The sequence below is a fragment of the Polypterus senegalus genome, chromosome 2 (genome assembly GCF_016835505.1).
Source record: "Polypterus senegalus isolate Bchr_013 chromosome 2, ASM1683550v1, whole genome shotgun sequence".
NCBI classification, from domain to species: Eukaryota; Metazoa; Chordata; class Cladistia; order Polypteriformes; family Polypteridae; genus Polypterus; species Polypterus senegalus.
The window spans coordinates 171,722,919-171,739,720 of NC_053155.1; the positions used below are offsets into that span (position 1 = coordinate 171,722,919).

The 16,802-nt window shown below is 40.4% G+C and overlaps 1 protein-coding gene across 2 annotated transcripts in view; it reads right to left on the reverse strand.

Moving 5' to 3' along the window:
• LOC120523544 (TPA-induced transmembrane protein homolog) overlaps positions 1 to 16,802 on the reverse strand; it is a 74,749-nt gene that overhangs the window by 26,219 nt on the left and 31,728 nt on the right. For both annotated transcript variants that reach the window (XM_039744946.1, XM_039744945.1), the window contains 2 exons: positions 12,970 to 13,127; positions 11,239 to 11,309 (listed from right to left, as the gene is read on the reverse strand). In XM_039744946.1, coding sequence (XP_039600880.1) covers positions 11,239 to 11,309; positions 12,970 to 13,127 — 229 coding nt within the window. The remainder of the gene's footprint in view (positions 1 to 11,238; positions 11,310 to 12,969; positions 13,128 to 16,802) is intronic.

Genomic DNA, 16,802 nt, shown 5'->3' on the forward strand with positions numbered 1-16,802 from the left:
GAGGTCCCCAGGACTTTGAAATAATCTGAATCCTCCTATGTGATATAATCTACTCTTGCATTTTGCTTTGTGCTTGAACTATTACTATTGTGCTATTGTATTGTATTCCTGAGGTGGCAATGACCACCTCAGATCACTTATGTCCTGTTCTGTGTATTGTTTTGTATTTACTCTATTTTTGGACACCCATTACATGCCCAACCAACCTGGAAAGGAGTCTCCCTCTGAATTGCCTTTCCCAAGATTTCTTCTATTTTTCCCTACAAGGTTTTTTTTTGGGAGCTTTTTCTTATCTTCTTAGGTAGTCAAAGCTGTGGGCTATTAAAAAATAGGGCCCGTTAAATCCCATGCAGCACTGCTTGTGTGAGTTTGGGCTATACAAAAAATAAATTTTTGATTTTGTTGTTGTAACTCAAAAAATAAAAACCTCATATTAAGCTAATGAAATGCTTTACTTTAAAATATTTGTATTATAAACTGCTGTGTTCTGTGAGGCAGATGTCTATTTTTGTATGAATTCATGGTAGGGACACATACAGAACAACACTGTGGTGTGATGCCCAAATTGCCAGCGGTTTTGACACCTTCTTAAACCTGGGTCATCGATAGTCATGAAGCCGGGGATGAACTAGTGCAATGAGGACTCACAACAAGAAGATGGGTACAAAACAGTGCATTGTGCAATTTATTCTAAATTGTAAAATTCAGAAAATATCTAAATGTGTGCTAAAAAGTGCTGTGCAAAAATCTTCTTTCAATAAATAATCCATAAAAGTAAAGTGCTCTAGTGAGGAAAATAAGAACTTTCTTGCTTTATCTACAATACAGTGTGTTAATTGAGTTAGTTGTTGTTTAGAACAGGTCCCAGTGCTAGCAGGGACAGAAAGACCCATTTACAGCATGAAAACAGGATAAGCATACAGTTTTCTGAACATTTTGAAATGGTTCAACTCAAAGAAATCTTTAAGAATGAAACAAGATACATAAGCTTTAAACAGAACTTTTCCCAAACAAGAACTTTTCTTTTCTTTGCTATATCAGTTGTTTCTCTATTTGTCTGTGAAGTGTTTTACTTTGATATTTTACTAAAGTTTTTAAAACGAAGTGTGGTTGACTACCAGGGACCTTGCCCCACCAGGACACCTGGAAAAGGGAAGGACTGGGAGAGGGGCAATATCTTCCCCGGGTCGCAAGAGGGCAGCCCCCTGGACTACATCAGGGTCGCGGATGGAGAGCTTGGAAGCTCAAACTTGTTGGGGTCCGTCATCACCCCTGCCAGGGGGCACCTGGATGATCCTGGAGCCCTGGATGGCAGCACTTCTGCCACACCAGTAAGTGCTGCCGGAAGAGGAACTGAGTGCACCTGCAGTGGTTCCGGGTGCTCATGTAGCACTTCCGCCACACCAGGAAGTGCTGCGGGAGGTTCATCGGGGTGCACCTGGAGCACATCCGGGTGCAACATAAAAGGGGCCGCCTTACTCCATTCGAGGAGCCAGAGTCAGGTGGAAGAGGATGGAGCTTGCGAGCGGAGGAGTAGAGGCAGAGAGAGACTTGTGAGTTGAAGTACTGTTCGGTGCACTGCACTGTGCTGTGAGAAGGAAGAACTGTGAATAAAAATGTGTGTGTTTTGGACTTCTGGCTGTCTCAGTGTCTTTCTGTGTCCAGGCTTCTTTCACAGAAGATCTTTTGTCTGTGGAATCATTTCAATATGTCAAGCTATTGCGAGAATCCCATGAAGCATACTGAAGCTGCAGAACTTTGGTCATTTTGGGTAAATGCAGCTACAGTAATTATTAACTGGGAAAATCAAGACTAATGAGAAAATAGAGAACAATTTAAAAAAAAGCAACATCCCTATCATACAATTAAAAACGCTGTAGCATTGAAATAAAATCTGATTTGTATATATTGTAGTTAAGCCTTTGCCTTTATTTATTACTTTTTTATTCATCTTCACTGGGCACTATGATGGTGCAGTGTTTAGCGTTTCTGGATCACAGATTATGAGTTTTGGTTTAATCTTTTTGCCCTGTTAATGCCAATGTGGATGTGGCATGTTGTTTTTCTCTTGCAACTGTAGCTTTTATCTCATTTCCAAAATATGTATGTATGTGCTAGTTTTATTGCTAGCTGTATACATTGTTTTGTTCCTTCTTTGAATACGGGAAGGAATTTGGATTGCTACACCCCTGAACAACATCAAGATAAGTCTGATAATGGATATCACTCTGTTTATACACAAGCACACAGCAAAATGTACAGAGTTCATGAGAAGTATCTGATGAACTTAAGTGCTTATGGCGGTCAGCGGCTGTCTGTGCCTGGAAATGGGCATACAGTACAGTTTACCATATTCTTTTGTCAAACTGGCCGAACTGTACAATGCACTGCTCACTCCAAGCACACCTGAATACGCAATATCCACTTCCCTCTCTAAATAGCGCCTCAGTATATTTTAGAAGCTACTGTGTAGTGTACAGTGAACCCACTGAATTCACTTGGTGCTGAGTTTGGTGAAATTGCTGAAATATATTGAAGTCAGTGGAGAAGGAGAAAATGAAGTAGATGTGAGTGGATTATAACAGTGAAATGGACTTTCAAGTCTCCCCGACAGCTGTGCTAGACAGATTATTGTTGCCAAAAATGTGACCTGAGCTGTGAGGCGGCAGTGTTAACCACTGCATCACCATGCCACCCTGAGATAAAGAGAATAGGATTAAATATCAGAACAGTACAATTTCTTGTAGACAGTAGCAGATTGGAAACGTGAATTCACTAAGACTGCCCTCCACAGATTCAATAGCAGGTACTCACCTCTCGAAAACTGAAAAGTGAGGTTTGTTTTTTTCTTTGATGCTTTTTTTTTTATATATATATATATATACACACGGTGACCAAGCTGCAAGCTATGGACGTAAATATGTACGTAAGTATGATTCAATTGTGACCGTTACCCGTGGAATTTTGAAATGAAACCTGCTTAACTTTTGTAAGTAACCTATAAGGAATGAGCCTGCCAAATTTCAGCCTTCTACCTACACTGGAAGTTGGAGAATTAGTGATGAGTGAGTGAGTGAGCGAGTCAGTCAGTGAGGGCTTTGCCTTTTATTAGTATAGATTTTAAAGATAGTACAGTTTTAGGCTCTAAGGCCATATTTTAGAAGGTTGTTATTTATTACTAAAACATGAAAAACATTTCTGTTTTAACGATGTGTTTACACAAATTGTTGTAGACACAAAACACACATCAAATTATTTCCCCTTACAATTCTGGGTAGCTCACTCCCAGATAATCAATCAAGGCAGGAACTGGGAGTACTTCTTGCCCGTTCTGAGGCGGTGGGGAGGATGGTATACCAGGCTGCTTGCTGCTTGGGCTTATCGACACATTTAGAAGACAAAAGAGAGGTGCGAAGGGAATTAAGGTGGTCCAGATTTACGGATTTTTTCATAGACTCTGGTAACTCTAGTGTTAAGTTGTCAACATATAGTGAAAACTTTTTATTTTTAAAAGTACTTAATTGAAACAAAAATATAACAAGAGCAAACATATTAAAAGTACACATATAACAAAATATGTTATAAATAACCTATTCAAAGAAATGAATAGTAGAAAAAAAGTCAAAATATTCTATTCCTATTAATCCTGTGTAACCCCACATAAAGTGATCATATAAATATTTTTTAATGTAAAAGGTGTTTGAATTTGCTTTTTTATTATTGATGACTTATTTAGAAAAATGTATTAAAACAAATTAACATCATTTAAACTATAGGAGACACCCTCTTTAATATGATGCATAATGCATTAAATTGTGAATTCAAACAGTGGTTTTGGTTTTAGACAGTAATGCAGCAGTTCATTAGATTCTTTTAATACAGTTTTGCAGTGGATATCGAAGCAGAGATCAAATGGAGCCTTATTGTTTTGCACCCTTATTGTACATGGGTAAAAATAGACCACACTGTATATATAAAAACACATGGATTTTAAAGCAGGAGCTGAACAATCAAAGCACTGGCATAGTGTAGCAGTGATTTGTGCTACTGAAACATTACTCTAGAGTCTTGTGTTTGCATCCTAGGCCCATGTGAAGTTTGCCTGTGTGTTCTTCTCTGGGCAGTCCAGTTTTCCTCCTATATCACAAACATGTATGTGTGAGTGTTAGGTTAATTGGTGACTGGAAATTTAAACTTGAATAGTACAGTGGAACGTCTAAATATGATCACCTCTGTATACGAAAAATTCAAGATAAGAGGAAAGTATGAGCGAAAAATTCGGATCTAAATACGAGCATTGGCTCAGAACGAGCCACGAGCCAGACTGTGTTCCTCGACTCGGGGATTCACCCAAGCTGACACTGTCCGCCCGTCAGCTCACTCAGTGTTCCTTGTTCTCCAGTAGCGTGAGGATCTACGCGTTTGTGCGCTTGTGATTTCATTGTTTCGTTGTAGCAGTTCGCTGTATAAGCGTATCCAAAATATTGCGAACATGCAGACGGAGAATAGGAGACGATTGCCCTCAAGAGGAGAGAGAGAGAGAGAGAGAGAGAGAGAGAGGCGCGAGCGAGTGTGAGAGATAAGGAGAGAGAGAGAGAGAGAGAGACGTGTGCGCGAGCGAGAGAGATAAGGAGAGAGAGAGAGACGCGTGCGCAAGCGAGAGAGATAAGGAGAGAGAGAGAGAGAAGCGCGTGCAAGCGAGCAAGAGAGATAAGGACAGAGAGAGAGAGGCGCGAGCAAGAGAGATAAGGAGAGAGAGATGCGCATGAGAGAGAAGAACCATCAGCTCAGTTATGCTCACATGACGCTCAGCAGACAAAGTGTATCCATACTATTTGTATTGCAAGACATCGCTCATTTTATCAAGTCAAAATGAATTAAAAAATTTAGCTCATCTTGCAAAACACTCGTAAACCAAGTTACTTGCAAACTGAGATTCCACTTGTATATATTATTTATCAGTGTTATTTGTTAGGAAAATTGATTTTTATGTTGATATTTTTGGGGGTGCGGAACGGATTAACTGGATTTCCATTATTTTCAATGGGGAAGTTTGTTCTAGATACGAGAAATTCGCTATACAAGCTCAGTGCTGGAACGAATTAAACTTGTATCTCGAGGTTCCACTGTATTATTAATTGGTATTCTGTACTTGAATGTACCTTGTGATTTACTGGCACTGCATTCAAGACTGGTTTCTGCTGCACCTGCTTCTGCAAATATAATCTCCACACCTCCACAATTCTGAAATATGCTCCACACACTTTGATTTTCCAGAATGCACAAAAACACACTACCGTTAATGCAATAGCTGATCCAGCAAAATACCTCAGGATTTAAAATGAAAATTAAGGACATTCATATAAAGCATTAATTTAAAATAAAATATATTTTATTACTGCAAGAAATACTGCTGCTGTGTTCACTTTTTCTATTACATGGATAAATTGAGAGCAAAACTTTCAACGGAGTTTCCTTCTGCTGCATGTAGATACTCACTACCCTTTTGCTGTGGGTGTGTTTCTGTCAAGTCTGTAATATCATTGAGGAAGTTCTTGTATATGAGTCACTTTACAACAACCACAAAGAACAAATTAGGACAGCAAAGTTCAGCAAAAACTGACTACATGGGCATTGAATGTATATATGTTTTTAACTTCATTTAAGATTAATTAAATATCAACAATTGTGAGATACTTAATTTTCCCACTTGTTACATTTGCAATAGAGATACTGAGAAACACTTTGGAGCATATAAAAGTGGATAAAATAATAAACAACTCATTAAACGAAATGGCATAAAAATCTTTAGAGAGTTAAAAAAACAGGCACATTAGTATGACTCAACACTTTGTCTGTAGGCATTTAAATGCAAGAGTTAATAGTTTAAAGGAATTACTTTGCCTTCCATTCTTATTAACACTTGTAGTACCTTGACTAGATTCATTATTTAAAATATTGTTTTAAAGTAGACACTCATTTCTAAATATTCTTAGGTGCAAATAATTATTCAAGTTAACCTACTTGTACTCACGGGATTCTCCTTTGCTGCCAGTCAGTTCTACCTTCATTGAATATTCAGTTCATTGTTTTACACTGAAATGTTGTCAGGACATACATAGAGATCTGCCCAATGTCTCATTACTTTCCTTGTGATCTACAGTGTGTTTTGAATTCAAATTTTGTGTAGCTTTATAACATACTGTGCATGGATTCTTGTGACACTGTTTATTATGAAAACAACTGTATCACATAAAGATCAATGTTAATTACACATTCACATTAGCTGCTTTTCTGTTGGTCAACTTGTCATTTGACACCTTTTCTTTGCTGCTTTGCTGCTATGAAAAAATTCCTAGCAAGCAGCAAGATTAAATAAAATTAAAGACTTGTGTTCATACAATAAAAGCGGAGATAACACACAATTCTGGTAAATCACAGATTTTGTTATGTTTTAGACTTTACATAGAAATCTAAACAAGTAATTCAGACATTCAGTCATGCACTTGTCTCTAAAGTCGTTTTTCACAGTATAAAAACTGAATGGCTAAGAAATCCATTTTTCTTACGCAGAGAAAATATTCAATATTTTGTTGAAAAAAATATTTTTAATATCAATATTGGTGTTACTTGACTGAGATACTGTATCTGTACATCCTGATTTGTCACACTTAAATATATTAAACATAAGATCCCAGTATTTCACATAATGCGGCCAAGGAAATTCTCTGACAAAATCAAAAGAGACAAACATACAGCAGCGAAAATCCTTCTGCATTATTAGTGTTCTCGCAAGCAACATGAAGTTCACTTTCCACCAGATGACCTCTGCATGCCCCTATCATTGCTTCTGCTTCAATGCTGCTTGAGCTCACCACTCCCATCAGTGGGTATGGATTCAAAGGGGCACAGCCTTATCTGATAGTGACTAGGCCTAAACATTTCCTTCTTGATTTGAATGAGGAAGGTTCTATTATTTCATAATCCATCCATCTTTACTTTATTCACACTTTCCCTCAAAGTGGATCATTAGAGGGATATATTATTTTTAGTGTCTTATAGCTTATTGCACTATACGACTTGTATACATAGCAAGTGGGCTTCCTTCCATTAAGTAAAATTGTGACTTGACTATCTACTATTGAGTGGCACAGCATTAAATTGTTCAGTGCTTCCACATCACATATCTAGTTTCCTGGGCTCAAATCCTGTGTCTGGATATTATCTGTGTGTAGCTTTCCTGTACTCCCTGTGCCTGTGTGGGTTTCCTTGAGGTACTGTGGTTTTCCTCCCGCATCCGAAAACGTCCTGGTTAGGTTTGTCTATGATTCCAAGTAAACCAAAGTGTAGCCCTTGTGATGGACAGGTGCCCTTGTGCCAAGTGTTGATGGGATAGGCTCAGGGCTGCCAGTGACCTTGAACTGGATTCAATAGGTTTGACAATGGTATGATTCTTGTTGTTTTGCTTTAGTTCCTTACTAGGGAAGACTAGCATGGGGCTTTTGTATTTTGGAATTTTTCATCATGCTTTTGTAATAAAATGCTGGTTGGTGTCAAGAGACATTAAGCTTAAATTCAATCAGTTCACCATCACTATTGCAAGTTCTCCTTTAGCACTTAATAGCTCATTGTCTTTCAGAGTACTGACTATGTTTGGACACAGTATGTCTTGAAACTATCTGTGTTGAAGAGATGGCCAAGGTAGAGTCAGTCTCTTCAGTCACAAGATTGGTGATTGGTGTAAGCAGAACATTTATGTCCAGGTAGCCTAATACACCTATAGGACACCCTGCTCCCTACTGGCAGCTTCCTTGATGCCTGACTCCTGTCACCCTCCACTTATACCCCTTCATAACAATTTGACATGTAGTATAACCTCCAACTACACATATAAACATAATATTCTTTCAGCTAAAAATACTAAAAATAATTATACAGTAGATAATACGTGATTCTTTTTGGGCTTGTTTACCACTAGATAACACTGGATAACATTGTCTGCTAGATAAATCGATGTACAGATCTTTGATTTTTTTCTTTAAATGATTCTATCCCTTGATTCAATGTTATACCAGCTGCCTACTTGTAAGGTTAAACACAATTATTTGAGTTTTTATTCCATTTTATGTTGAAAATTGTCATCAAGATATATCTGAAACTTCTCTAAATTTTACTGTGTAACAATAAAAAAACATATTTCAGACTTCATATGTGTAGCTCTGCCATAATGAAGTCCATCACATTCATTCATTTTCAAATGTTCTTAAATTCAAAATCCACCTAAAAGAATATTTTTAATATGTTCCTTACAATACTTTGTTGTGGTTGCTGAGAAAATATTTTAATCAATTTTTTATGCAAAACGGCATTTTATAAAATAATAATAATCCAATAGATACTAATTTAGTATAAAAGCAAATTTAAAAAGGCATAATCCATATGTTAGTTATCTAGTCCTGTACTCAAAACATGAAAAGTGCATGCTTTTTTGCTAAAATATTGGAAAACAGTTACTTCTAGAATAATAAGAGCACATAATAAACATGAAACTAAAGCCTCATTAGAATGAATTTAGGAAATGAAAACAGGACTCTTGACCAAATAAATGAGGGGGAGAGGTGGGTCTTCAATTCAAAAATTGTGAGAATAGTTTGTATGACACAGTGAAAGTGTGCACACATTTTGAAAAAGCTTATTTTGATCCATATACTAATGTCATAAAGCAGCAGCAAAGACATTCATACCAGTCAGTCAGTCAGTCATTTTCCAACCTGCTATATCCTAATACAGGGTCACGGGGGTCTGCTGGAGCCAGCACAGGGCGCAAGGCAGGAACCAATCCCAGGCAGGGTGCCAGCCCACCGCAGGGCGCTCACACACTCACCCCCACACACCAAGCACAGACTAGGGACAATTTAGGATCACCAATGCACCTAGCCTGCATGTCTTTGGACTATGGGAGGAAACTGGAGCACCCTGTGGAAAACCACGCAGACACGGGGAGAACATGCAAACTCTAAACAGGGAGGACCCGGTAAGCAAACCCAGGTATTTTTACTGCGAGGCAGCAGCGCTACCACTGCGTCACCATGCCACCCTAGTTATAATAATAATAATTCTTTGCATTTATATATTCCCATGGGCTCACCACCTGTAGGAGGGGCCAAGGAGGTCGGGTGCAGTGTGAGTTGGGTTGTGGCTGAAGGCGGGGACCTTGCTCTTGAGACGTAGAATGTCACCTCTCTGAAGGGGAAGGAGCCTGAGCTAGTGTGCGAGGCTGAGAGGTTCCGGCTAGATATAATCGGGCTCACTTCGACGCACAGCTTGGACTCTGGAACCAATCTCCTTGAGAGTGGCTGGACTCTCTACCACTCTGGAGTTGCCACCGGTGAGAGGCACCAAGCGGGTGTTTGCATACTTATTGCCCCCTGACTTGTAAACTGTTCATTGGGGTTCACGCCAGTGGACGAGAGGGTAGCCTCCCTCCACCTTCGGGTGGGGGAACAGGTCCTAACTGTTGTTTGTGCGTATGCGCCGAACAGCAGTTTGGAGTAGCCACACATTTTGGAGGCCATGGAGGGGGGCCTCAGTTTGATGATCGACTTTGTGGTCGTGTCGTCACACTTGTGGCCACATGTCATGGATGCTCGGGTGAAGAGAGGGGCGGAGCTGTCAACTGATCGCCACCTGGTGGTGAGTTGGCTTCATTGGTGGGGGAGGATGCCAGTCAGGCCTGGTAGGCCCAAACATGCTGTGACAGTCTGCTGGGAATGTCTGGCAGAGTCCCCTGTCAGAAATAGCTTCAACTCCCACCTTAGGCAGAACTTCTGCCACGTCCTGAGGGAGGTGGGGGACATTGAGTCCGAATGGGCCATGTTCCATGCCTCTGTTGTTGAGGTGGCTGACTGGAGCTGTGGTTGTAGGGTGGTTGGTGCCTGTCGTGGCAGCAATCCCCGAACCTGTTGGTGGATACCAGAGATGAGGGATGCCACCAAGCTGAAGAAGGAGTCCTACAGGACCCTTTTGTCCTGTGGGACTCTGGAGACGATTAATAGGTACCAGCAGGCCAAGCAGAATGTGGCTTCAGTGGTTGCTGAGGCAAAAACTCAGGCATAGGAGGAGTTTGGGGAGGCAATGGAGGATGACTTTTAGACGGCTTCGAGGAGATTCTGGTCCACCATCCAGCATCTCAGGAGGTTGTGATCCCAACCATAGAGGGATCACACTCCTCAGCCTCCCTGGAAAAGTTTATTCGGGGGTCCTGTAGAGGAGGATCTGTCAGATAGTCGAACCTCAGATTCAGGAGGAACAGTGTGGTTTTCGTCCTGGTCGTGGAACAGTGGACCAGTTCTACACCCTTGGCAGGGTCCTGGAGGATGCATGGGAGTTTGCCCAACCAGTCTACATGTGTTTTGTGGACTTGGAAAAGGCGTTCGACCATGTCCCTCGGGGAATCCTGTGGGGGGTACTCCGAGTGTATGGGGTACCGGACCCCCTGATAAGGGCTGTTTGCTCCCTGCACAACGGGTGTCAGAGCTTGGTCCACATTGCTGGCAGTAAGTCAAACCCGTTTCCAGTGAGAGTTGGACTCCGCCAGGGCTGCCCTTTGTCACCGATTCTGTTCATAACTTTTATGGACAGAATTTCTAGGCGCAGCCAGGGCGTTGAGGGGGTCCACTTTGGAGGACTCAGGATTGGGTCACTGCTTTTTGCAGATGACGTTGTCCTGTTTGCTTCATTAGGCTGTGATCTTCAGCTCTCTCTGGATCGGTTCGCAGCCAAGTGTGAAGTGGCTGAAATGGGAATCAGCACCTCTAAATCCGAGTTCATGGTCCTCAGCCGGAAGAGGGTGGAGTGCCCTCTCAGGGTTGGAAGTGATATCTTGTCCCAAGTGGAGGAGTTCACGTATCTCGGGGTTTTGTTCACGAGTGAGGGAAGAATGGAGCGTGAGATTGACAGGCGGATTGGTGCAGCGTCCGCAGTGATGCGGGCTCTGCATCGGTCTGTCATGGTGAAAAAGGAGCTGAGCCATAAGGCAAACCTCTCAATTTACCAGTTGATCTATGTTCCTACCCTGATCTATGGTCATGAACTATGGGTAGTGACCAAAAGAACGAGATCACGAATACAAGCAGCTGAAATCACTTTCCTCTCCAGGGTGTCTGGGCTTTCCCTTAAAGACAGGGTGAGAAGCTCAGTCATCCGTGAGGGGCTCAGAGTAGAGTATAATATCCTTACCTATTTGGTAGTGAATAAGCATCTACAAAATAGCGACCCAAAAGAGGAGAAGTTCTGTATAACTTCAGTAGCTGAAATAAAAAAAGAACAATGAAATTAAAATTCAGTTAAAATTTGGAAAGTTCTACTCAATTAAAATCATTATAAAAAAATGCATTTATTTTTTGAGGAGTTCAACAAAATTAGATGGCAGTATCTTTATAAAAATATGCTTGTTATCGTGTTTTTAAAAAATTAGAAAGTCTATATTGTACAATACTGCGGTGGGTTGGCACCCTGCCCGGGATTGGTTCCTGCCTTGTGCCCTGTGTTGGCTGGGATTGGCTCCAGCAGACCCCCGTGACCCTGTATTCGGATTAAGCGGGTTAGAAAATGGATGGATGGATGGATATTGTACAATAACACATTTTTCTAATTTTGTTGTCTCTCTGATAATGAAGTATACACACACACTTCATGAAAAATGTGATCTGGTCACTGAAAAATACTAACTAAAGCTATTTACTTATCAAATAATGGGAAATACAAATACAAAATACAAAAGGACCTTGTTCCTTCTTATAATTGTTTTGTGATTATTTTTCACTGCTAGGTGTATGACCTTATAGTACTATCTCCAATTTCATGAAACAGAAAAAAGTCAACTATATATGCTTTAAAATCTCTTACCTAGGTTTGCGTGCATTTTAATATACTTATCTACTGAATTATTTGTCTGTATGATTAGGTTAAACAGAAGTGTTAAATTAATTTTGTACTGTAACAAAATATTTTATCCACTTTCTATACATCTGACAAAACTAATGAATGTATGCAGTTGATTTAAAACAAATTGGGAAGGCACAACTAAAGGTCAACAAAGTGTTCATTCAACTTTAGAAGGCAATCGGTAAATTGAATACCATTAACAAAATTGCAGTAATAACAAAAATATTCTAATCAGAAAAGTGCTTTTTCTTGTTAAGACTTTCCTCTGTTTTGCAAATGAGTTCATATAGTATTTAATTGCCTATAATGTAGTAAAAATTATCTTACTGATCACATGCCACCTACATCAAATTTAGCATTATAACAACCTATACTTGCCACACAAATTCTGTGAATCCTGCATTCTTATGTAATGTTATCTTAAACACATATGGTTTCAAAAATGGGGATCCAACAAAATACAGAAGATGCTGCTAAATGAATACATACCTGATGTGTGTGAAAGTTTTCATAATTTGTAACAGGGTCAGGGGGTTTTGGGGAGGGTGTGCTGGAGCCTCTCTCAGCTAGTATTGGGCACAAGGGCAGGAACAAACACTGAATGGGGCACCAGTCCATTGCACACACACACACAGGCCAGCTTTGCCTCACCAATTCACCAAACCTGCATGACTTTGGGCAGTGGGAGAAAACAGGAGCACCTGGAGGAATCCCATGCAGACATGGGAAGAACATGCAAGCTCCATGCAGGGAGGACTTGAGTTTGCAAACACTGGCCTTCTTACTGTGATGCAGCAATGCTACCACTGCACCACCATGCCACCTCATTGTCAATACTATTATTGCTTATTTAGGAGATGTCCTTTATTCATTACATAAGCAAATATATTGAAACAGTTGAATACTGTAGTTATAAATCACAAACATAAGCATATTAAGTGTTACTACTAGCCTTCCCTGAAATCTGGGAAGTGAGAGGTCAACTCAAGTACATTAATATAAAATATAAAAATGTAATCTTACCATATCTCTCAGGTGCTGTGAAATGCAGTTGCTCTCAAAATGATGCTGGGGTGATTCTGTTGAGCCTTGGCAGTTGATTACTCTAAGTGTACCATTGTAATTATGAGGTATTATATAAGATTGCTTATCAAACTTTTCATCTTCATCCTCATAAACCACTGGAATATAAGTAAAAATGTAAACTCAATTTACTATCTTGCTAAAAAGGCAGATCACAATTTCTTCTTGATACAGAGAGATGTTTGTCAAAAGAAACACCTTCCGGTCAATTTGTTTTACTTTTTGTCATGTATGGTGTGGCCCCCGGCCGGGGCTGGAGCCCGGCCGGGACGCCCAGGAGGACGTGAGGAGGGCTTGTGCCTCCTCCAGACCGCGAGGGGGCGTCCGTCCTGGTTCTGTTGGGGGCCACGGGTTGAGGGCATGGAAGCCCTTCCTGTAGGGGCCCGTGGTCACCGCCAGGCGGCGCCCGATGCCGGTTTATCCCGCGGTTGCGGTTGGGGCTGGAGCCCGGCCGGGACGCCTTGGAGGACCGGAGGAGGGCGAGTGCCTCCTCCAGACGGAGTGGGGGCGTCCGTCCTGGCTAGGCAGGGGCCTCGGGTACAGGGCTTTGAAGCCCAGCCCTGTAGGGACCCGTGGCCACCGCCAGGCGGCGCCCCGGTGCCTAATTATCCCGGGAGCCCGGCACTTCCGCCACACCAGGAAGTGCCGGGGAGAAGACTTTGTGTGGCACCCGGAGAGCTGCCAGGAAGACAGCCGACACTTCCGCCACGCAGGCGTGGCTAGAGGCGGAAGCACCTGGGGCTCATCCGGGGCATTATTTAAGGGGCCGCCTCCCTCCAGTGATTGGTGGAAGTCGGGAGGAAGCAGACGGAGCTGGAGAGCGAGGACGGGAGGCGGCCAGGACAAAGGCACAGAGACTGTGGGCCCTGGACTTTGGGGGAATCAGTGCCAAGGGCGCTGGGGTTGTGAGTGCACGTGAGAACTTGTAAATAGTAAATAAAAGTGTGTTGGGTGCAAAAATGTTGTCCGTCTGTCTGTGCCGGGGCCAGGTTTCACAATGGCCATACATTTGGTTATGCTCGTTTATACTGTATATAACACCAATGATTCTTAAGTAGTTTTTTAGTATGTCAAATAGATTTTTCTACAGTTACAAATGTGCCGAAATCAACACAATTACAAATACTAAGATGCATGATACAGGATGTTTGATTTCCCTTGCAGGGTATGACACATTAAAAACTGGGCAGAATTTGATTGACCTGCAGCATTCTGACAAAAAAACAACAAACCATTATTAATGCCACACAAACATAAATAATGTAATTAATTTTTGCTTTGCTCAGAAAAGTTAGTGAATGAGCAGCCATCATACTGCACCGACCAATATATTCAAATCAATCACAACTACTTTTGGGTATCATTTTATACTTGTTAATATATATTGCACACAATAAACATATGCACACAATAACACTAATCAAAACACAAGAACATCACACAATATACGTATTCAAAGACACCTATCTAATACAGTATGTTGGTAGGCTGGCAAAGTGGTTCCAGAAATGCAGGGTTCTGAAAAGCGGTAAACAGTAGCCATGTGGAATAGGTGAAGTCTCTGCCATTTTACTTGGTGGCCAAGCAGTCTAACATTTACAGAGGGATCTTGGTCCTTTATTTATAACTTAGGGTGAAAAGTGTAGAGGCAAAAGTTGACTTAGGAAGCACCGGTGGTATAGCCCCAGGACTTTCAATGGGATTCTTGACTGCAAATGGTGTTTAGTATTTCTAATATAGCATATGCTGGGTTTGGTTTAAAGTCTGCTGCCTTCTAGTGCTTAAAGCAAAATAAAGACAAGAGAGTATCTGAGGTAGCACTGCCAGAGTTAGAAAGAAAAAGAGAGGCAGACAGAGACAGAGGGATAGGTGCAAACAGGAAGCGAGAAAAAGTTGAGAGGTAGAGTAGTTTGGTGCTTAGACATATTTGAAGTGGGCAACTGATGACCACCTCACCTAATAGTGGGGGACAAACCTTTATAGTGAGGTTCATTCGAGTAGCTGTAATTTGCTCCTTGTGTTGTGCTCGATCCTTTATTTTATTATTTAGCCTTCTTAATTACTTTATTTGAATTGAAACAAGATTTCTGGTTTATACTCTAAAGCACTTTGTTTAAAGTTTACAATAGTGGTGTCTCTGGAGAGAATTTATCTCAATATTTGAAAAAGCCTGGGTATTATACCAATATGTAAATACAACAGAATGGCACTCTGGCACTATTAGTTCTGGCAGTATGTCTGGCAATGTATAGATAGGCTCTGGCTGATTGTGACCATGAATTGCATTGATATGATGAAAGAAATTGACAAAAATAGATGTAAAACAGAAATATATGATATATATTAATATAAATATATGTAGTATTAGGGAAAGGTATTCCAATAAAAAAAACACCCTGAAACACAATCACCAGTATGAATGCACTTATCTACACTTTATAAATAAATAAATAAAATGATCAGCCAAAAATCCAGCAAAATTACCAAGGATCATGAGTAAGAAAACAAGTTATTACAATAATTAACCAACAAGCAGACAAGCAGACAATAATAAACCAAAATTTCCTTTGAGACTTAAATGATAAGAGATAAAATTAACCCAAAAAGAAATTTTTTAAATCACCAAGCCGAAAAAGTCATACAGCAAAGCACAAAAAGGGAACAAAGCAGAAAACTCATTAGACCTTTACCCTTTTTGCTTAGGAAAACTACAACGCTAAACCAAAAAATAACAAAGCTAATCCAAAAAGCTAGCCAAAGACAAAAATACAAATCTAATGATTATATTTTAGAATTTCACGGAACCAAAGAAGCGGCCCAGAAAGAGAAAAGTTGAGACATCAGGGAGGCTATACATATACATAATTGTATAACAAAAAAATAATCTAGGGTGGACAGGAACCATAAGTCCCTGCAAGCTCCTCCATGAATATTTTATAGTGCATTATGGGCAATAGCAAGTTATTAACAAAGTTAAGCCAGCTTTCAATTTTTGTTATTAAAATCATGTTGTAAAAAGAAAATCATGAGCTTCTTTGGTTGTGTGCAAACATAATTAAAGGTCCTGAACCTTCCAAGTTCAAGTAATACTGTATTAAATTGAAACACAATGGTTATTCTTCTTCAGTGCTGGGTAATGTGATAGCATTGCATCTTTTAACAAGCTCAATCTCTAAATCTCTTCCTATAATTTTATTACAGGGCTTCCTAACAGAATTACCTATTTGGATTGGGGTTTTTTGACGAGTGGGGAAGAGATGAGCTGTGAGCTTTATGCAAAGTATTTTTTTATGTTCTATGTTTTTCAAAATTATGAAAAGAATCTCAAATCTATCCATTCATATCTCTTTATCTAGTTCATTGTGTATTAATTTATATAAAAATATATCTTACTAGTCATGTGCGCCCAACTACATTGCGCGTGTTAAAGTTGTCTGTGAAGGGATCCCTGTTTAAACGCGGCTGCCAGTCGTGAACTGGGACCTTCATCGCACAGCATTATGATTTTTTATATGGGAAACAAAATTACAAAGTGAAAACCCTTGGACATTGATTCAATAGGAACGGCCTACTCGGAATCACTGTCCGAATAGTAATTATGTGGTGGTGTAGGAGCATTTCTGCTTCTGTCCGTTCACAGCCCGTCTCGCTTTCACTACGCTATCGTTTCCTCTCATAATATGTTCTCAACCTTTCTCCAATCTCGCAGGTTGCTTTGTGGCAATCCAAAGAGTAAGGCAATATACACTGAGCAATTGTTATAAAAGGGGGAC